This window comes from Barbus barbus (genome assembly GCF_936440315.1).
Source record: "Barbus barbus genome assembly, chromosome: 9".
NCBI classification, from domain to species: domain Eukaryota; kingdom Metazoa; phylum Chordata; class Actinopteri; order Cypriniformes; family Cyprinidae; genus Barbus; species Barbus barbus.
In genome coordinates, this window is record NC_136737.1 from 19,756,313 (window position 1) to 19,780,234 (window position 23,922).

The 23,922-nt window shown below is 39.5% G+C and overlaps 1 protein-coding gene across 1 annotated transcript in view; it reads right to left on the minus strand.

The window, feature by feature from the left end:
- The window catches only part of LOC306875304 (alpha-1,6-mannosylglycoprotein 6-beta-N-acetylglucosaminyltransferase A-like), an 86,622-nt gene that overhangs the window by 54,612 nt on the left and 8,088 nt on the right, over window positions 1-23,922 (minus strand). Inside the window, exons 2-3 of the mRNA XM_079425772.1 lie at window positions 21,778-22,190; window positions 8,101-8,268 (exon numbers count right to left, since the gene is read on the minus strand). Of these exons, the coding sequence (XP_079281898.1) occupies window positions 8,101-8,268; window positions 21,778-22,018 (409 nt within the window). The 5' untranslated portion in view covers window positions 22,019-22,190. The remainder of the gene's footprint in view (window positions 1-8,100; window positions 8,269-21,777; window positions 22,191-23,922) is intronic.

The following is a 23,922-nucleotide window of genomic DNA, read 5'->3' on the forward strand; positions in this document are numbered from 1 at the left end:
CAGATGTTTACTCCACTCTGCGTAAGGTGAATGCACGGAAGGCAGCTGGCCCTGACGGAATACCTGGTCGTGTGCTTAAAGCCTGTGCGGAGCAGCTAGCTGAGGTCTTCACGGACATTTTCAATCTGTCCCTGGCCCAAACAACTGTCCCCACTATCTTCAAAACCTCCACCATCGTACCAGTACCGAAACACTCCACTGCCTCGGTCCCTAACGACTTCCGTCCTGTTGCACTCACCCCCATCATTGCCAAGTGTTTTGAGAAACTGGTTGCATCCCACTTAAAATCCTGTCTCCCTGCTACACTAGACCCATTCCAATTTGCCTATCGCCACAATAGGTCAACAGAGGACGCCATCTCAACAGCACTTCACTCTGCCCTCACCCACCTGGACAGTCAAAACACACATGTGAGAATGCTGTTCATAGATTTCAGTTCTGCATTTAATACTGTAATCCCCTCCAAGCTGATCTCCAAGCTCAGCCAGCTTGGAATCAGCACACCCATCTGCAATTGGATTCTAGATTTTCTGACTAACAGACCTCAGTCCGTTAAGTTAGATAACCTCTCCTCCTCCATCATCACCCTGAACACCGGCGTGCCACAGGGCTGCGTACTGAGCCCTCTCCTGTACTCCCTCTTCACCCATGACTGTGTTCCTGTTTATGGCTCCAACACCATAATCAAATTTGCAGATGACACCACGGTGGTAGGTCTGATCAAGGATGACGATGAGTCAGCCTACAGGGATGAGGTGCAGCACCTGGCTGTGTGGTGTGCCACCAATATTCTACAACTAAACACCCAGAAGACAAAGGAGATCATTGTGGACTTCAGGCGGACTAGGAGTCATGCACACACACCCATCTACATCAACGGAGCTGTAGTGGAGCGTGTGTCGAGTTTCAAGTTCCTTGGCATCCACATCTCTGATGACCTCACCTGGTCCCATAACACCTCCACTCTGGTCAAAAAGGCACAGCAGCACCTTTACTTCTTAAGGAGCCTTAAGAAAGTTCACCTGAATCCCAGGATCCTTGTGGAATTCTACCGCTGTACCATTGAGAGCATACTCACGAACTGCATCTCAGTACGGTACAGCAATTGCTCCGCATTAGGGCTGCAACTAACGATTATTTTGATAATCGATTAGTTGGCCGATTATTCTTTCGATTAATCGATTAATCGGATTTAAAAAATATTGCCCAAAAAAAAACACTATTCCACATTCTGCCCAATGTCCTTCAAACAAACGTGACAACTGAATGCTATGAAAACATACAGTGCTTAATTTATTAGACCACTTAGCATAATAAAGAGAAAACATATTTTAGAAATTTGTCAAAAATTTGTTTAAATTTAAAAATGTTATTGTCATTTATTAGACATAATAATAAAAAATGGCCTCATAACAGCTTGCATTCTTGCTGGTATTGTTTATGTACTTTTTGACTGCAATTGGGTATCGCGAAAAATAAAAAATACAATAAAAAATAAGTGCTCTGGTTTTCTTTCATAGATAACAGCAATAATGATATTATAGCATTAAAAATAGCCTACTACTGTTACTAAAGAGCTTACACATATTGGAGTACTAACCAGTACAGAAAGCCGAAAAATGATTTTGGTTATCACCAATACTGTTACTTTAGAGCAGCAGTGGCACAAACCTTACATAAACACATTGTTAAAAAACTTACATAAATTTGTTAAGCATTGTAAAAATTGAATATAGTTTAAACCTCTATTAAAAATTAAAATAATAAAGATAATAATAAAGACGAATAAAAACACAAACTCAGTGTTAACCAACAGGTAAGAGTAATGTTCTGCAGGAACTACTTTGATCACAGTCACCTCGTCATTTCTTTATCCTGTAAAAGGCCGTTATGGAGCGTCTCATGTTTATATTCAGACAGACAATTACACGCTGTTATCCCTTTAAAGTTCCTACTCTCATAAAATATTTTAATTTATTTTAAACCTTAAATTAACTTTCAACAACAGATAATTCAGCACAATGGATATGTTTGCGCTGAAAAGCCTATTAATTGTCTCCCTCTCTACTGTGTTCTGTCCGTCTGACGCGCGTGCGCGCGCCCGCGGCGCCGGCGCTCATTCGGTATTTTAAACTTAACACAGACTGTCAGGACGGACCTTTATGCAAAAATGGAAATGCTCGCGTGAATTTGTGGCATTTATAGATAAGGATATGACCGTAAACTGAACGTTTTTGCGCTGAGGACGCACACGCATCTGTCAAAGCGCCTGACAGGGCAAGCCATTACTCTTATGCATTAACTTAAAGCTTAAAATAAAGAATTATGTTTTGGGCAGCTTGGATCACGTGCTTCTCCGGCAGAATCTCATTCTGTTTCCTCCACTATTTTTAGATGCATTTTGTCCATAGAAATGCATTATTCAGTGCCGTAATTTGACTAACCAGCTGAAGTTGGACGTGCACTGTGGGCAGACCCGATTAATCGATAATGAGAATCGTTGTCGATGATTTTCATAATCGATAATAATCGATTTTATCGATTAGTTGTTGCAGCCCTACTCCGCATCTGACCGCAAAGCACTCCAGCGGGTGGTGAAAACTGCTCAACGGATCACCGGCACCCAGTTAACTTCCATTGAGAACATTTATCATAAGCGCTGTCTGGGCAGGGCAAGAAACATCATCAAGGATGCCTCTCACCCTAACCATGGACTTTTCACCCTCCTTCCATCCGGCAGGCGTTACAGGTGCCTACGCTCTCGCACTAGTAGGCTCAGGAAGAGCTTCTTCCCCGAAGCTGTGACACTTCTGAACGCCACACCACCAATCTAACCTGCACCTGCTTATTACTGCACTGGTCACAGTACTTTACACACATGCATTTGCACTACTCATATTTTGCACAGACTGCACATTGTTAAAGTTATTACAATATAAACTGTCTAAAGTTGTTACTGTACAAAGCACAGTAAACTATTTCTATAAAATATTGCACTACTGTTATTTTGCATAGAATACATTGTTCTATCAATACTTGCACACACTCATCCAGCTGTATTTATTTATTTATTACCACTGTTCTCACGTCTCTGCTGTTCATAATGTGTATATATAATCCCACATTGCTCTGTTCATAATGTACATACAATCCCTACATTGCATTCCTATTTATATTCTGTATATACTCTGCCCAATACTGTATATAGCAATTCCACTGTACATTCTGTAAATCATATCCTCATTTACTCTGCACTTATATGTATATAAAACTATATTCTTGCACTTCTGGTTAGATGCTAACTGCATTTCATTAGCTCTGTACTTGTACTCTGCATAAATGACAATAAAGTTGAATCTAATCTAATCTAATCTAACAGAGACTCGCGCTGTTTAATGTGTTTGAGATGTGCGGTTTTCCTACATGCATAACTTGCATTCCACAGGTATATTCTGCTTCTGTAAATGGTAGAAAGCCATCAAAATATTTCCATTTTGCTGTCAGAAGTGCATGAGCCTTCTGCTTTGAGATTCGCCGCGAAACTTCACAGACTTCATTGAACGAGCGCCACCGCAGTCTTCTCTTTACTTTCGGTGCCCTGGAGACACACATACCACCTTGGAAATCTTGCGACTCCCCTTTCGGGGAGAGTCCGAGCTGCTGGCAGTTTTAAGTTCAGTAACTTTGTCAATTCACTTTGGACCAATTAACCCATGGCTGGAATGACGAAGCTTTCACTCCTAAAGGAATTCATCAAGAATCTACGCATTATACATGCACCAGGACACTTTACTCAGCACCAACAAAACCAATATGCAAGTAACCGCTTGTTAACTATTTAGATTAGATTAGATTCAACTTTATTGTCATTGCACATGTAAGGTACAGGGCAACGAAATGCAGTTAGCATCTAACCAGAAGTGCAATAAGCAGAGGTACAGGATATACAGTGCCTACAATATGTTACATATGTACAGAAATATACAGATAAGGCAGTAGTACTATGGACATAATTTACAAGTTTTTAAATACTATCAGTATGATATACAGATGGGTGATATGAACATACTATACAGATGGGTTGTGCAGTAAATGTATGTACACTATGAGCAAAAACTATGAAAATAATTACAAATGGATATGAATAAGCTATAAATTAAGATATATAAACACTAGTGCAATGAACATTGAAAGTGCATAGAAATAAAAATTTACAGTACATAGTAGTCAGTGTAGATTGGTTGTTTTTTTTGTTTTTTGTTTTTTTAATCGATTTAATGATGGGGAGGGGTGAAGAGTTTGTAGTGGTGTGTGAGGGGGGTATCATTGGGCAGAGTTTAGTAGGGAAACAGCTGTAGGGAAAAAGCTGTTCCTGAGTCTGCTTGTCCTTGTTCGGAGGCTCCTGAAGCGCCTCCCAGAGGGCAGTAAGTTAAACAGTCTATGGTCAGGGTGAGAGGAGTCCTTAAGAATGCCGCGAGCTCGACGTAAACAGCGTTTTCTCTGGACGTCCTCAATGGCAGGGAGTGGTGTCCCTGTGATGCGTTGGGCGGTTTTCACCACCCTCTGTAGTGCCTTGCGGTCAGCAGCTGAGCAGTTCCCATACCAGACTGTGATGCAGTTGGTCAGGATGCTTTCAATTGCACACCGGTAGAAGTTCCGCTGGATGATTGGAGACAGGTGGTTCTTCTTCAGTGTCCTAAGGAAGAAGAGGCGTTGGTGAGCCTTCTTGACTAGGCTGGATGTGTTGGTGGTCCAGGTCAGGTCCTCCGAGATGTGGGTTCCCAGGAACTTGAAGCTGGAGACACGTTCAACAACCATCCCGTTAATGTGGATGGGGTCATGCGTTCCACTTTTCTTCTTCCTGAAGTCCACAATAAGTTCCTTTGTCTTGCTGGTGTTGAGGAGCAGGCTATTGTCAGCACACCATGCAGCCAGGTGCTGTACCTCCTCCCTGTAGGCAGTCTCATCGTTGTCTCTGATGAGGCCAATCACTGTGGTGTCGTCAGCAAACTTGATGATGGAGTTGGATCCATGCACAGGCCTGCAGTCATGGGTGTAGAGGGAGTAGAGAAATGGGCTCAGCACACAGCCCTGTGGTACGCCGGTGTTGAGTGTGATGGTGGTGGAGCAGGTGAGGCCTGACCTAACATGCTGATGTCTGTTGGTCAGAAAGTCCATAATCCAGATGCGCTTCTAGGCTTCGACCCCTTTTAATTAAGGTGATGTGATTCTCCGATGGTTCTAACAGGTTGTGTTTAGCTGATGTGGAAATCCTGCCATTACGCTCTCTCTTGCTCACGAGCGCTCTCTCTCTCTCTCTCCATGCCTTCCTTGCATTGGCATCTATGTTTAATGTGTGTATGTTTGTATGTCTAGTTCGATGTTGCATGTTCCCCTGTAGTGTAGTTTAATAAACATCCATATGTATTCACGCTTGGTTGTCTGTGTCTGCTACTAACAGAATGAGGTCACTTTCACGTTCCGGTTTTGTTACATGCTCTATGAGCAATGTATTAGGGAGGAAATTATTTTTCGTGGCCAGAGAAATAATTTTCCTTAGAGTCAATAGACGATTAAAACTGTCCATACTGCGGACGAACAAATCAGTTTATTGTACTATTAATGCTACAGTTAATTCCTGAAGATGAATATATAATTGATAACAACCTGTTATGATTAATTATGTTCATCTCACTTTGAGCTAATTTGCTACATTTGTTTGAAATATTTTAGTAAATCGAGTTGAACTAAGTAAAAGTAAAGTCGTGACGTATTGTCAAGTATGGTGACCCATACTCGAAATTGGTGCTCTGCGTTTAACCCATCCAAGTGCACACACACAGCAGCGAGTAGTGAACACACACACACACACACACACACACACACACACACACACACACACACACACACACACACACACACACACACACACACACACACACACACACAAACCGTGAACACACACCCGGAGCAGTGGGCAGCCATGCTGCGGCGCCCGGGGAGCAGTTGGGGGTTCGGTGCCTTGCTCAAGGGCACCTCAGTCGTGGTATTGAGGGTGGAGAGAGCGCTGTACATTCACTCCCCCCACCTACAATCCCTGCCGGCCGGGGACTCGAACCCGCAACCTTTCGATTACGAGTCCGACTCTCTAACCATTAGGCCACGACTTCCCCGACTCACTACATGAGAATGAAAAAATGTTGCTTTAGCAGCCTTAGTATTATAGTGATGCTTGACGTATCAAGCACTGCTTACAATGGTGAAAAAAGAGCTAAATTATTTACACTGTGCACAATCTTCGCAAATCAAGTTAGCATTAACGAACGGTGAGTGTTACACAATCCAATGCCATAATAGCACACCATATCCATCACATACAGTAATTTTAACCTGCCTTTGCAACTTAATGCATTTTATAAAGTAATTTAGCTAGGTTTGAGATATAAACAAAAAGGTCATCACAGCGGGTCTGTCAAAAAAGCAGTCGGAGAGAGAGAAGGTTAGCGATATCCAGCCGCTGTCAAGCCCCACGTGACTCAATGGGTGTTTGGCCTATATTAAGCACAGTGAGTCAGAGACGATGATCACATCCTCACACACATCAAGTCCAGTGACACAGAACTCACACACATACAACCTTTACAGAAAAGCACTGAAGATGAACCATGTTACAGTGGTGGCATCAGATGGTAATACCATGGTATTTTAATATAGGCTAAGCATGGAACTGAATGATTACCATATGTTTTATGTGGCACTTCTGAGAATACCATTGTAAAAATATGGTATTACCATGGTAAATGTCCAAAACCAACATATTATAACATTACATGGCTGTATGGTTGTACAAGAAAATGTTGTATTACTGTGGTAAATATATAAAGTTATGGTATTATTATGATAAATGACGAAAACCATGTTATAATTGTACATGTACAAGAAAATATGGTATATGCCATTTGGTAAATATCACAACCAGGGATTGTATAACTGTACATGTATGATAAACATGGTATTACTGTGGTAAATGTCTAACAAAATAGTATTACCATTCTAAAAACCATGGTATTACTTTAGTACCAAAGCCACTGTATCAGAATACCAATATCATGGCATTACTGTAGTAAATGTCCTATAAACATGGTATTATTAGGTTACAGCAGTAAACACAGTTGAACTATGCCATTTATAGTGTGAAATTATACAATACAGTGCAATTATACATCGGTCGGTGACAATGACCAATCTGCCAAAACAGTTGAACTATATATGGTTAATTTTCATGTTCATAAACATGCTTTTACTTTCCACAATGATAATGTTACCATGGTACAGTGACAGAATTAGATGGTAATATCATAGTACTTTGATCTAGCCCATGTTACTGAATGATAGAGAATACCAGTTTTACAATGGCACATGCCCAACCATCATTACATTAAATTCAGTCAACCGATCAAAAAAAAAACTCTCTCAGATGGCATCGTGTCTACAGAACACACACACGCATAGAGTTTAGCATCAAACTTCAATGCTGCCAAGTCAAACTTTGATTTAGTGACAAGCTACATTAACTCTCGGTTTCGTCAGTACAACCTGAAACAACAACACATTAGAAACACAGTAAAAATCAATAAACGTAACTGTCAGCCACCATAAAAACCGCCTCAGCAGAGAATCTCATGTCAAAGAAAAGCAGTTTAGCATTCCATGACCAAATGAAACAAGAATCAAACCGTATTTGACAATAAATATCCCGTTTGACTACAAAGCTATCACTCATAGCCAACATAGCCAAGCCCTTCTTTTCGAACAAATACTTGGTGAAACTACAAATAGTTCGCTTTCTCCCACAGTCGTTAATCATCTTTGAGCTGAGGGAAAATCAATTGGATCCAATAAAGAAGGCAGGAGCTGTGAAAGAAAACCATGTATGTGTGTGTGATGCATACGAGAGTGTGTGCCGTGATGTGTATAGAGTACTGTGTTTACTCGGAGGTCTACGGAGGGCTGTGGACTTTGGAAATGTGGGGCAGTCAAGGAGAAACAGAAAGATTACCAGAAAATAGGCTACTTCAATACGAGAAAGAGCATCTGTACCTGCCACATTGACTTTCTCTGAGTTGACGGGGTTCGGCGCAGGGGTCCCGGTTCCATTGGTCAGGTTGGTACTGGTGCCATTGTACATGATATTGTCCACTTTAGACTCCAGCTTTGTTAATCTCTGCATTATATTATCCAGAAGAACAGCTAGAGTCTTCTTCAGATCTGCACAACAGAATATGACATACATATGATTAACTAAAACATTACAATAAAGCAGAGAAATGTATACATTTTCTTTTTAGTATTTTTATTATATAAATAAATATAATATGATTATTAAATAACAATTACAAAAGAAAAAATCTTTATACAAAAAAATTGTTACATAATATATAAAATATAAATTATATATAACAGTAAAATAAGTAAAACTGTATAAATGTTTTAGTTTTGTATTTTATACACAATATACAAATTTATCAAATATATATATTTCAAACCAGAACATTTTCTACAAATAAAATACACAACTTGTGTATATAAAAAAATAAAATAAACAATATTATAACATAAATTCTCCAAATAAAGATTCTATAAAATACATTGTGTATGAATGTGTGAATATTCTATTTATTTATAATTAAGAGTAGTTATAAGTATTTACAAAGTAAATAATACCAAAATCAAGATTTATTTTTCAAGATAAATTTTAAGTTTTTCTGCCACACTTTAAGGTGTATTAAGCATTTATCAATTTTTTCTTCTGTACGAATAGAATAAATTATGATGAACTAATAGGCACGATGCCCATTTAGATGCTCAATCCACACATTTAACCGAATGAAGGCAACACACCTCCGGCATTTCATACAGGTTTTTAATATGACTCCATCTGAAACAAGCTTCCTGCAGGAATTAAAAACCATCCATACGCTCAATAACTCAATAACCAAGAGTTTCATCTTGATAATACACTATAAAAGATGACTATGCTCTAATGCAGAGAGTGACAGAGAGGAAGAGTGGAGTTTGGAATGATCCAAATGTAATTATGAACCAGAATCTAGAGATTCATTTAGTATAGATTCCTGATTCAGTGAGTCCTTGTTTTAAACAACAATACGCTTTATTCTTTAACTATTTCTGGGTGACCATAACTACTGTCATTAATTAGATTCCCTTCACATTCAGTTCATCCAGGCTACTTGAACCGAGAAGAAACGCGTTGTTAAATTTGTTTCCAGTTCAAAACGCCTTGAAGTATTTGTTCCTGTTTCTCACTCACATCTAATAAAAGAATGAAGGACATAACAGAAATGTACTTCTCATGATGCATGACTAGTGAAGACTGGCCCAATTTTCCCATCCAATCAAATCCGAAATTATCCCATCCCATTACTTCTTGCTAAATATTCTTTTGCATGCAGAAATGTGTCACATTATGGAAGTTAAACTCGTTGCAAATGTCTCAAACTCATTTTAACGCTTTCTCTCCGGCTGAAAAAAAATAGTCTAAATCCAGCAGGATTTTCTCTGACAGATGGAGACAAGAAAGTATAATCCATATTTCTATGTCACTGAGTGGCGTAGCTCACAATGATAATAAGGACGTCATGATCACTAAATCCCTCAGAGAGCAGTAAAGCCTTCAGAATGGGGCGCATTCATGTGATATTTCAGGGGTTTTTTTTTTTTTCAAAAGAACATGTGATTATCTTATTTGTCAGTCACGAAAGCTGCAAGATAACTGTATAAAACAAGTTGTGCGCGAATCCTTATTTTATCGATTGTATGAGATTATGATATGTTATAGACATGATTTTCTCATTGTTTTGAAGGATAACCTGTCTAAAAATACAATAACCGATTAAAGCCGATTATCGGTTTTGACCAGTTTTTTTTCAAATCGATATTAATTTTTATAAAAAGTACAACAACAATATTCACAGGTAAAGTAACTTAATTTATAAATTATTTGGATATTAATTTTCAAATTATTCAAGTTAAAATAGCAGTCATTCAAGTGAAAATAGCATAGAAATTATACAAACAGCCTTAAAATAATTAAAATTAAATCTTCAAAGCTGCAAGATAGCTAGGTAAAACAAGTTTTATGGGAATAACAAAATCTTACAGACAATAATGGGATCAGGACACGGAAAACAAACATTGTCTAGCTATTTTGAAGAAAAACAGCTCAATAACCGTTAAAACCGATAATCAGTTTGATCAATATTTCCTTTCACTGATATTCAAGTATTAAAAAAGCATCCAACAACTCACAGGAAAACTTAAATTTACAAATTGTTTGGATAACATATTAAAAAGGTATTTGTTACAAATAAAAAAAGCTTAAAAATAAAAAATGCCCTTAAAATGCAAATACATAAAACAACAATAGTAACATTAATTATTACTATTATAAATAAAATATTAATTATGAATTATGTTTTAATCTAATATTCATGAATTTAAACAAAATATTTATTCTTCATGTTAAAAGTTTCATTATATATATATATATATATATATATATATATATATATACATACATACACAGGTCCTTCTCAAAAAATTAGCATATTGTGATAACGTTCATTATTTTCTGTAATGTACTGATCAACATTAGACTTTCATATATTTTAGATTCATTACAACACAACTGAAGTAGTTCAAGCCTTTTATTGTTTTAATATTGATGATTTTGGCATACAGCTCATGAAAACCCAAAATTCCTATCTCAAAAAATTAGCATATTTCATCCGACCAATAAAAGAAAAGTGTTTTTAATACAAAAAAAGTCAACCTTCAAATATGTTCAGTTATGCACTCAATACTTGGTCGGGAATCCTTTTGCAGAAATGACTGCTTCAATGCGGCGTGGCATGGAGGCAATCAGCCTGTGGCACTGCTGAGGTGTTATGGAGGCCCAGGATGCTTCGATAGCGGCCTTAAGCTCATCCAGAGTGTTGGGTCTTGCGTCTCTCAACTTTCTCTTCACAATATCCCACAGATTCTCTATGGGGTTCAGGTCAGGAGAGTTGGCAGGCCAATTGAGCACAGTAATACCATGGTCAGTAAACCATTTACCAGTGGTTTTGGCACTGTGAGCAGGTGCCAGGTCGTGCTGAAAAATGAAATCATCTCCATAAAGCTTTTCAGCAGATGGAAGCATGAAGTGCTCCAAAATCTCCTGATAGCTAGCTGCATTGACCCTGCCCTTGATAAAACACAGTGGACCAACACCAGCATCACTGACTGTGGGTACTTGACACTGGACTTCAGGCATTTTGGCATTTCCCTCTCCCCAGTCTTCCTCCAGACTCTGGCACCTTGATTTCCGAATGACATGCAAAATTTGCTTTCATCCGAAAAAAGTACTTTGGACCACTGAGCAACAGTCCAGTGCTGCTTCTCTGTAGCCCAGGTCAGGCGCTTCTGCCGCTGCTTCTGGTTCAAAAGTGGCTTGACCTGGGGAATGCGGCACCTGTAGCCCATTTCCTGCACACGCCTGTACACGGTGGCTCTGGATGTTTCTACTCCAGACTCAGTCCACTGCTTCCGCAGGTCCCCCAAGGTCTGGAATCGGTCCTTCTCCACAATCTTCCTCAGGGTCCGGTCACCTCTTCTCGTTGTGCTGCGTTTTCTGCCACACTTTTTCCTTCCCACAGACTTCCCACTGAGGTGCCTTGATACAGCACTCTGGGAACAGCCTATTCGTTCAGAAATTTCTTTCTGTGTCTTACCCTCTTGCTTGAGGGTGTCAATGATGGCCTTCTGGACAGCAGTCAGGTCGGCAGTCTTACCCATGATTGCGGTTTTGAGTAATGAACCAGGCTGGGAGTTTTTAAAAGCCTCAGGAATCTTTTGCAGGTGTTTAGAGTTAATTAGTTGATTCAGATGATTAGGTTAATAACTCGTTTAGAGAACCTTTTCATGATATGCTAATTTTTTGAGCTGTATGCCAAAATCATCAATATTAAAACAATAAAAGGCTTGAACTACTTCAGTTGTGTTGTAATGAATCTAAAATATATGAAAGTCTAATGTTTATCAGTACATTACAGAAAATAATGAACTTTATCACAATATGCTAATTTTATATATATATTTTATATATATATATACACACACACATATACAACTTTAACAAACAAATAAATGTATAAAACAAATACTACAAAAGCACAGAAAAGAAAGGAAGGAATCTAAACTCTCCAGTTCATTTTTTACTATTTCAAAGCATATACCACCCTATTACAACAACCTGAAACCACCTTTGCGGACCCTCGTTATGCTTTTAAAGGTTAAGATGGCATCCAGCAATGTTGACACTGCTTCTAATGTAAACGTAAGACAACATTTAAATGAGCCTGACCCACATCTGAAAGACTAGAAAGCCACTAGGCTGTACTCGGGTTTTTACCATGCATATTACGGCGGTGAGTCATATCTGACCTTACAACCTCTGTCTCTCTCTTCCTCTAGCTCACTTCCTCGCCTTTCACTCACACCGGATAATGCAAATTGATCTTTCGCTTCGGCCTGGTTTAATCATTTCTGGGTGTCTGTAACGGTCTCCTCACCTGTCTGTCTGTCATTCTGTCTCACTTGTTAACTACAAACGGGATACATTAACTGGATGCATTTCTTGGCGCTGCAGCGAGACACGATGTAGACAGGAGACAATATACTGACCACGATTAGATCAGAGCGAGATATTATGGGTTATGGGTTACAGGAAAAGCAGAAGCTGATCAGAATACAATAGTTGAACACACAGCAAAGTACAGATGAACAATAATATAGGTAAAGCAGGTACATTTTTGTTTTAAATGAAACCAGATTCCAGTACAGATGGCAGGCTGATTGAATATAACAGGTCGAACAGAGACAGGAACCTGCTCAAAATTAACCGAGGCGCGAAGCAGGAATGCAGCCAAACCTCTAAGAATTATACGCGGAAACCCATTTTTGTTGCTTGCTATCTTTTTATCACCTGTTTTATCCACCTACTGCAAATATGACTTACAAATTATTTTCATGATTTGGCTGGAAATATGTAACTTAGAGACTATTATGTTTAAATACATTAAATAAGACTAAAAACTCGAATTTAGAAACAAATTTTTTAACAGTGTTATTAAATTACTTTAAAAACTTAAAGGGACAGTTCACCCAAAAATGAAAATTAGTCTACGTTTTACTCACCCTCGAGGCATCCTAGGTGTATGTGACTTTCTTCTTTCAGACGAATCTAATCAGTGTTATATTAAAAATTGCTCAGGCACTTCTAAGCTCTATCATTGCAGTGGGCTGGTGTTTCTGTTCAACAGTCCAAAACACGTTAAATAAAGTGCACTCATCCATAAAAAAAATGTGCCTCACACGGCTCCAGGGGGTGAAAAAAAAGGCCTCCTGTACTGAATCCATGCATTTTTGTAAGAAAAATATCCATATTTCAAACGTCATAAACACTTTTCTATCACTACCGCTATCTGTCGTACGCAGAAGCCATTCTGGCGGATGGCGTAGGATGACGGTGTTGCGTGCTTAGTGACGAATGCGAAGACATTTGCCCGGGTACCATCACAGGGACAATAACCTGCAAACAGACCACCATCAACGGGAAAAAATTAGGCATTGGCGTAACATTTTTTCAACTTTCTTGGGAAACAGTGTATGTTTTTGATTAATAGGAACCAAAAGCCTATGTTTGGCTCTCAAAAATACTTTACTTAGTCTTTACACTTAACGAAACGTTTTAAAGGGGTAGTTGATTGTGATTTCACTTTTTTAACATTAGTTAGTGTGTAATGTTGCTGTTTGAGCATAAACAATATCTGCAAAGCCGCAGCGCTGAAAGTTGAATGTAATTTGAGATATCAAAATTCTGGCAGTTTAATGCCTACAAAAACAGCTGGTAGGGACTACAACGAGTTACTTCCCGGGTCCGTTACGTCACGAACCTAGATAAACTCCGCCCCTGGGAACATGCAACAAAGGGGGGCGAGGCCATGCTGCACTGCTTTAGAGGAAGAAAACGTAAAAATCTATTCATATTTGAATGGTGATTCTGTCTTCTAAAGATTTTACTGGATTCACAAGTTTCAAAATCAATGTTCTAAAGCAGCAGTTCTCAATCCTGTTCCTCGCGTCACCCTGCTCTGCATCTCTCTCTTCAGATCACCAGCTCAGCTCAATCAATGAACTGTTCCATTTATAAACTTATTTTCTATAGTTATGAGAAGCGTTATACATGGACATGTGTGCGGTTGCCGTACTGTATTAAAGCTTTAATCAGGATAAAACCATATATTAGAAGCTAACAGAAGTTTATATCAGAAGCTAACTGTTTCTCTCTCACTGATTGGACTGTTTTTGAAGCTGCTGCAAACAATCTGGACGAGCTCACAGAGACTGTAACATCTTATATAAGTTCAACCCTATTCAATGCGAGTAAATCACTCGCATATACGACTAAATTTCACTCTGGGCGACTAAATTATGTTTAATATTAGCCAATGGCTAATAAATTCTCAGATTTTATTCGCCAGTGTGTGAGTAGGAGGCTAAGTATAAGTTTAGCACAGATACACTGCCCTCCAAAAGTTTGGAAACACCCTTGGCAAAGCGCGGTTTTGGACGATATCAGCATAAATCCTTATTTTTTTGGTGCAAATACATTAAAGTAACTTGGCATTATCATTGAAGACCAGCAATAAAACATAATAATGGCAATATATACATGTCAAAGTCAGACATGCCCCTTTGCCAGCTGTGATGCCTGGTTACTGGTTTAAACTTGGCCCATGTTTATAAAATATTTATGGGTCAGCACACCTTAATACTGTAACTTCAACAATTGATTGCCAATTCAAAGTCAATGTTTGAATAAACTGACAGCTCGGATGCCCCGATTATGCAGAGCTGTAATAGCTGCTAATGGTGGATATTTTGATGAATTTAAATTTTTTTTTTCTTAGTATAAACTGTTTATGTAATAAAATATGTTTTCATAGTTTGTGTTGTCCCTTATCAATGCAAAATTATCACAAATTAAAAAGGATTCATGCCAATATTGTTCAAAATCTCACTTTTCTAGGGCGTTTCCAAACTTTTGGAGGGCAGTGTATATTCACTCACGGAACACTGACTGAGCGATTCAGAGCTTCACTCTCTGTCAAGCAATCTGTGCTGTTTTTCAGTTCATCTCAATGGATGCGCAGTGCACCTGTATTTGATGTACCGTGAACTCTAGGCGCACGACTCACCGTTGCTTTGGTGAGAGCAGAGAGAGTCTTACATGCATGCAGAATTGATGCGCTACATGTAAACGATATTCTTTGTTGTATTTTCCTATCAAAATAACGGAGTTCCTTTGGATTTTTCAGCTTTTAAGAACTGCCAGGTTTTCCAGTAGTGGGCGGAACTAATGCACAAACGTCAAACTCATTGGCTGGTGCTCACCTATTATCGACCCTGTTTTGATTTCAGCAAATCAGTTTGAGTGAATGCACACAACCTGATTAAATATTCATGAATCCAGCAGCTCGTTAATCCTTAGTGCGTTTTATACTGTTCTTTTTAGCAGAATTTGTATTATTATTATCATCATTATCTTCTAATCAGTATTATTGTTAGTTTTTTCCCATTATTTTTAACAAACACTGAATAACCAAAAAAAAAGCACCACCACCAGTCCTAAATTCTGTTAAAATGTCTAAGCACTCATGCATGGTTACTAAGTTTTAATTGTAATTACTTTCATTCTAATTATCATAATGTCATATTATAATGCTTCACTTACTGATGTTAAGAGTGTACTTTCAGATATTTAAAAAGCTGTACCATTTTACAAACATATACTGTACATTAAATAAATGTAATGTACTGTATATGTTTGTAAAATGGTACAGCTTTTTAAATATCTGAAAGCTCTGCAAATGTAACCCTCTACGGACACCTTGGCAATTGAATCGCCATTGGCTAGTAGTCCGTAGAGGGTTGCAGTTTCTGTGAGGATCTGTGCATTCCTACAAAGACTCATCTAACTTGCAACAATGACAAACCATGGTTTATGGCAAAACTCAGACAGCTCCGTCAGGCCAAAGAAGATGCTTACAGAAAGGGGGATAAAGTCTTGTATAAACTGGTCAAATACAAACTGGAAAAGGAGATCAGAGTGGCAAAGAGGAATTATTCTGGCAAGCTAAGGAACAAATTCTCTTCCAGTGATTCTGCTTCAGTGTGGAAATGTTTGAAAGATATCACCAGTTACAAGACAACATCCCCCAGCACTTTGGAGAATCAACAACTGGCAGACGACCTGAAGGTTTGAAAAAACACCTCACACCCGCCCTGAACACCTCTCCACACAACCATTCACACCTCCAGCAACCCCCGCTCCCCCACACCTACAATTCAGATCAGCGAGGATGACGTGCGTCAGGTCTTCATAAAGAACAAAAGAAGGAAAGCACCAGGCCCAGATGGTGTGTCACCAGCCTGCCTAAAAATCTGTGCTGACCAGCTAGCCCCCATCTTCACACAGATCTTAAACAGATCACTGTAGCTGTGCAAAGTCCACTCATGCTTCAAACGCTCCACCATCATCCCTGTCCCAAAGAAACCCAAAATTACTGGATGACTACAGACCAGTGGCTCTAACGTCTGTGGCCATGAAATAATTTGAAAGACTGGTTTTGTCTTATCTGAAGCCTTATCTGACCTCCACTGGTCCCTTACTGGACCCCCTGCAGTTTGCCTACAGAGCAAACAGGCCTGTGGATGATGCAGTCAACATGGGACTGCACTTCATCCTGCAGCATCTGGACAGACCAGGGACTTATGGGAGGATCCTGTTTGTGAATTTCAGCTCCGCTTTTAACACCATCATGGACACCCTTCAGAATAAACTGACAGAGCTCTCCGTCCCCACCTCTGTCTGTCAGTGGATCAACAGCTTCCTGACAGACAGGCAGCAGCTAGTGAGGCTGGGAAAATACTCATCCAGCATCCGCACCATCAGCACTGGAGCTCCTCAGGGCTGCGTTCTCTCCCCACTGCTCTTCTCCCGCTACACGAATGACTGCACATCTAAAGACCTCTCTGTCAAGCTCCTGAAGTTTGCAGACGACACCACACTGATCGGCCTCATCCAGGACGGTGACGAGTCTGCTTACAGACAGGAGGTTAAGGAGCTGGCTGTCTAGTGCAGTCTTAACCTGGAGCTTAACACGCTCAAAACTGTGGAGATGATCGTGAACTTCAGGAGAAACCCCCCTGCTCTCCCCCCACTCACCATCATGAACAGCACTGTGACTGCAGTGGAGTCATTCAGATACCGGAGCACCACAATTTCTCAGGACCTGAAGTGGGACACTCACATGGAGTCCATTGTGAAAAAGGCCCAGCAGAGGTTGTACTTCCTTCGCCAGCTGAGGAAGTTCAATCTGCCACAGGAGCTGCTGAAACAGTTCTACTCTGCCATCATTGAATGCATCCTCTGCACTTCAATAACTGTCTGGTTCGGTTCAGCTCAGCTACCAAATCTGACCTCAGAAGACTACGGAGGGTAGTCCGGACTGCTGAGCGAATCATTGGTACAACCCTCCCCACTCTCCAAGAACTGTACTTATCCAGAGTGAGCACAAGGGCTGGTAAAATCACTCTGGACCCTTCACATCCAGCACACTCCCTCTTAGAACTGTTACAGTCTGGTCGACGCTACAGAGCTCTGAGCACCAGAACGACCAGACACAGAAACAGTTTCTTCCCTCAGGCAATCCATCTCATGAACACTCAACAATAAACGCGGAACACACAACTATTATACATTATTTATTCACCACACATACTTATTTTTTCATTTCAAATTTACACATATGAGACCTGTACACACATAATTGTATATTTTATATATTGTGTTTTTGCTGTTTTGTACATTGCCTATTTGTATATTATTCTTTTATTATCTGTGTCCTGTCTTGTTGCTGTCTTTCTGTTGCACTGTGGAGCTTCTGTCACTACAACAAATTCCTCGTATGTGTAAACATACCTGGCTAATAAAGCTCATTCTCATTCTGATTCTGAAAAAAAAAAAAAACGTACCATTAAGAGCCAGGCTTGCACAGGCTCTGCGCAATCCTTTTCACTAATATCCTCTGCGCCTCAATCGGGTTCAAATTGATAAGCAATCAGAGCACATGCCACTGAGCTGAGGTGCAGGAGGTTTAGACGCGCACTAGAGGCGGTTTAGCCAATCACAACACACTGGACCAGATTTCGCAACACCACCACAAACTCTCTGTTGAAACCCCTGCCTTGAGAAAACAAAGTACTTCCTCACAGCGGTTGAGTTTCCTTTAAAAGCCTGGGCGCTAATTAGCATTATTCAAAGTACTGTGCCATTTGTTGCTGATAATGTTACAACGGCTGCATCTTAGGCATCTGACGTTTCACCTGTATGCTATCAGGATCAATTCTCCTACAAGAGAAACCTAAAAGTCACAGGTGCTTACTTGAACCACACGCCACTGGAAGCTTCTTGAACCTGACAAACATATCAACAAATTGCAACTTTACCCATAAAAGAAGCATTTTAGCGGTGGAAACGATGGGCGTATTGTTTGCAAGAAGCCGTGTGGTGCGTGTCTTTGCTTCTGGATCAATAGTCATCCGTGGGCTGTAATGAGGCCTCTTGCCCAACAGAGCGTCTCTATTAGCGGCATGAATAAGTTATCGACGGATGAGAGAGAAAGGCTAAAACAGACACTGCTGCGGCTTTCTTCCGTTTAAGAAAGATGTTGTTCTTCTTTAAGCATTTCCCTCTATGGTTGCGTCTGCTCACAAATGTGACTTCCTTATGATATCTCTTCTCAGCTGCAGCCTCAGGCAATCATGGGAGCTAAATATAGGTTAAAACATGCAATGGAAGAAAACAGTAAAGACAAAGCCAGAGGAGGTGAGATATAACAAGGTGTAGTGCTGCAGCAGAGCAGTGGCCGTGTTGATTTATGCAGCTGATATGAAAAACGGACTTCAAACTGACTGCTGGATGCCAATTAAACAACTGCAGTGTTCCATCTCCTGCAGTTTTTTGGATTCCTGTGGCTTTTCTTTACAGTACGGCTCTTGATTTATCATACCATCTTCAAATGAATTCAAATCAAGGTTGCAGGTTGTTAATGGAGCTGCAGTTAAGCAGACAACGTTGAAAAGTGAACTAGAAAATTAGTTGTTTTGGTTGTGACTGACTATGAAGAACGACGTACGAATGAAATTCAAGTGTCAAGTGCAAAACTACGTGATCAAAATTTAAATCGAAACAAATCAAGAATGGATGATTTTTAGCCATTCTGTAGATGTTGCGATTGCAGGAATCAATGCTGATTCAATGCTACTCAAGTTTGTTTTATTTTGCCTTAAAACGTAAGTTTGAGAGAAAACGAAAACAAAATCAAGAGCTATAAATCCAGTCGAATGATGAGATATAAACTACAAAACTATGTGGTTTAAATTTACATTGATACATAAAAAAATGGATGAATTCTAATCATTTTGCAGATATTCCATAGTTGTGCTTACAGGAATTAATGCGGAATTAACATTAGTTGCATGTTTGAGGTAAACGAAAGCAATAGCAAGAAATCACAAGTCATAAAACTAGTCGTATGATGATGTCAGCAACAAAACGATCAAAATGTAGAATAGATGATTGAGCCATTTTGCAAATATTGTGATGTTGCGATTGCAGAAATCACTGCAGATTCAACATTGTTTGCAGGTTTGTTTTATTAAATCTTAAAACTAGATTTGAGCGAGAAAAACGAAAAACCAAAATCAAGAGTCATAAATCCAGACAAAAGATGAGATGTAAAACTTGAAAACTTTGTGGTCGAAATTTGCATTTATACAACAAGAAAGCATGATGTTTAGTCATTTTGCGAAGATTGCAAAGTTACGATTTCAGGAATCAATGCAGATTCAACATTATGAAAGACATATCAAGAATGCAAGAGTCATAAATCCAGTCAAAATTAAAATATGTTGAACTATTAACAGGGCTCCAGACAAAAAAATCGAGTAAGGAGCCATTGGCTCCTATAAAAGAAAAACTTAGGCGCCAAATTATTTTTTTAGGTGCCACAGAATAAAAGTGGTTTATTTTATTATTATCATTTTATTTTTCCCCCCTATTTTAACATTTCAATAATTTTGTCATGTGTTTATGTCTTATCTTTTCTAGGCTTTATCAGCATTTTAATCCATCTTGTAGATGATCAGGTCGACCGGGGGACTAAGGTTCACTTAAAGTGTGAATTAAATGTCTTTTACAACTTGAGAAATACAGTCACAAAGAATTGTTCGTTACACAGAATCTGTACCAATATCATGGACCATAAGCATCACTTGGCAACTGAGTGCAGTGCATCCTATAAATGTTGTCACGTCTTTCACACATTCAGTCTGTTTTTCTTCATTAGTAAAATGCTATTTTATAGGAGGAGTTGAATCATGTACAACAGAATAAGTAAAAATATTAATATGCAACAGCGCATAAATATAGCAAAACGCTCCTCTTTATAGTTATTTTTCTAGCTGACTGATGAGTTTATGGACACTGAGTGGTTATTCTGAGGTAAATGTATTACAATGCAATGTTTACAAGCTTTATACATTTCCTCAGTTTGAAACACTGAATGAGTTGTACACTGAATGAGTACAACAGTAAGTTGTACTATAGGCTTTCTTATTGCCTACCTTTTGATCATGTTCATTTCATACTATAGTAGTAAATCGAAATATATAATGGGTTCACTTGCTGCTTTAACTGAGGTGCTAAAGAGATCGCGCCTGAGCATTAAGTGCGATACTCTCTGCTCGCGCGATCCGGGCGCATGCACGGACCGTGTGGACGCGGGGTGCTGGTGTTTATATTACCGACAGTGTGCGCTTGTGGTCCGCATTAAAGAGCACCCAAACCGCATCATTTGAATTTCGTAGCATTTTAAAGCTGATACTTTGTTTATTAAAAAGTGAGACAGCACAAAGCTTTTTGCGATTACTGGATGGCAAGTGCGCTTCAAATAACAGGAAGTCCATGCATTAACAGAACACAGCATATAGACTAAGATCTCGATAAGAAGATCTGTGATATTGAAATTAGCTGATAATTAATAAAATTATCCATTGCTTTCATTGACGTGAACTCCGTTATATTTGCATATGAAGCGGGAATTGAAGAACGGATTTATATCCGTTTTGCGAAGACACATTTATGTGGCCAAGTGTAAATGGGGAAACGTTTTAACAAATCATATAGATATCCGATCAGAGAAAATGCATGAAGTGACCAGGTGTAAACAGGCCCTTTCAGGTCTCTCTCACTGCGTTCAGCAGACTGTGTGCGGCAGAGACGAGGACTGTTTGAAACTCTTTCCAGTAAAACTTTGATGCGCATCGTCTTATGTAAGTTTAATACGTGAACATAACAAAAGATGTGAGCGCAAAACAATCGGGAAAAAAGTCCTTTCATGCAAATTATATATAGTCGCCAGTGGCGACCTCAGCAAAAACTTCACTCGCAAATTAATATTTTTGGTCGCAAATGCGACCATTTTAGTCGCAGTTTGGAGCCCTGTCTTAACCAAGATCCTCCTATACACCTGCCACTGTAACCATAACTCAAATCCCAAAAAACTAAAAGCGACTATTTCAACGACTCACCGTAAGCCGTCATGGTGCCTACGTAAGGTCCGTCCATCACGCTTTGGTTCTCCTCGGCGAGGGATTTGATATATCGCTTGCTGAGGTCCAATATTTGCATACGTAGCTGTGCGCTGCTTTCATGCGTCGCCCTCTGCTGGATGGTGAAATGAAGCAGCATCATCCCCCAAATGAAGCCGAAACTCACCAGGAAGAATCCCAGCTTTTGGGAGGACAACTTCCACAGGTACACGGAGCCCATGGCGAGGAAGTTTGTTTGTGTTATTGTGTGCGATTCAGGATGAGTTGAGCCACATGATGTTTGAGGGGCGTGTTCTACTCTTTCCTTCCCTCACTGTAGCCCATTCCTTTTAGCGCAAGCTGTCAATCACACCAAAGACACGCCCACCAGATGTGCCATCACAATGAAGACACTGGAAAGAAAAGAAAAAGTCAAACAATTAAACAACAAAAAAGACAGTATTTTTAGGTGACATTTTTTCTGTAAAGATTTTTAAAATGGCAGATAATAAAACTGGAAAAAAAAAATCCAAAGAGGAGTAGGGTTGCTGCGATAGACTGTGTTGATGGTTTTACTTGTTACTGACATTTTATTTGTTTTGCTAAAACGGACGATTCTTATTTATTCTTATATATTTGGCGCACAGTGCTTTTAAGCCATTTAAAAGTGAAGGAAAGTCAGACAACAGCTTGAGGCCGAATTGCCGCTAATTTGAAAGTGAAAGTAAAACGTGCACAGGACTTTTAACACAGAAGGAATAAGAGGAAATCATATATAATATAATATCAATTACGATACACATCACGATGCATAGCCAACGATACGATACATTAAAGATACATATGAAGCAGGTACCGATGTGATACGATTCACCCCTATTATGCGATCCTATTCAACACAATGCGATTTGATGAAATACGATGCAATGGAGAAAGTATGATCACTTTCAATGTCTAGAGGCCTGTTTCATAAAACAAGTTAACCAAATAAGCCAGGCTTATTTCAGTTAGTCTCACTCATTATCAAATGATTTGGTTCCATAATGCAAATTTAACATAGGCCTAGATCAAGCTTAGTCACTGTGGCAACTTATGCTGGGAAACTAACCTGGTATAAAGCAGGTTAAAGGAAGACTCCACTTTTTTTTGAAAATAGGCTTATTTTACAACTCCCCTAGAGTTAAACAGTTGAGTTTTACCGTTTTTGAATCCATTCAGCCGATCTCCGGATCTAGCGGTAGCCCTTTTAGCTTAGCATAGATCATTGGATCGGATTAGACCATTAGCATCTCGCTCAAAAATGACCAAAGAGTTTCGATAATTTTCCTATTTAAAGCTTGACTCTTCTATACTTGCATTGTGCACTAAGACCAACGGAAAATGAAAAGTTGCGATTTTCTAGGCCGATATGGCTAGGAACTATACTCTCATTCCGGCGTAATAATCAAGGAACTTTCCTGACGTACCATGGGTGCAGCAGGCGCAATTATATTACGCAGCACCTGAAAGTAGTCCCCAGCTATATCATAACTAGTTACCTAGCTAGAGTATAGCCTCCATTTACCCGTAGCCGTACCCAAAAGATCCTAGAAATGACCCCAGTAACCCCACATGAAAAGCCCAAGTAGATACTAGCAAGTAGCAACCACCCAAATGACCCAAAAAAATGCCACAGATGACCATAGTAACCACTCACATGGCCTAACAACTGCTCAGAAGACCCTAGTAATCCCTCAAAATGTCCTAGTAATGAATCAAAAGACCCTAGAAACGCCCCAGATGACCCTGGCAACCACCCAAAAGACCCTAAAAATTACAGAGATAACTGTACCAGATAACTGTACCAAACCATTCAGACAATGGCCAGAAGTGGCTCGGCTGCAAAGCAGGCAAAGGAAACTATTTTGTTCCACCTGTGCTGCCAGGCAACATGACTACAGCTGTGACATCACAACAGATGACCGCATAACCAGGGTCACAACACGGTCTCTAGCGTTTCACATTGTTGCGGGATTAAACAGAGTCAGACGTAACGGACCGCGCCGTGGTATTTCAATGAGGGGATCAAGCCAAAGCAAAGGATGGAAACGTTAAAGCAAACCTTGACTGAAAGGCTTCCAGAAAATGAAAGACAAATATTTATTT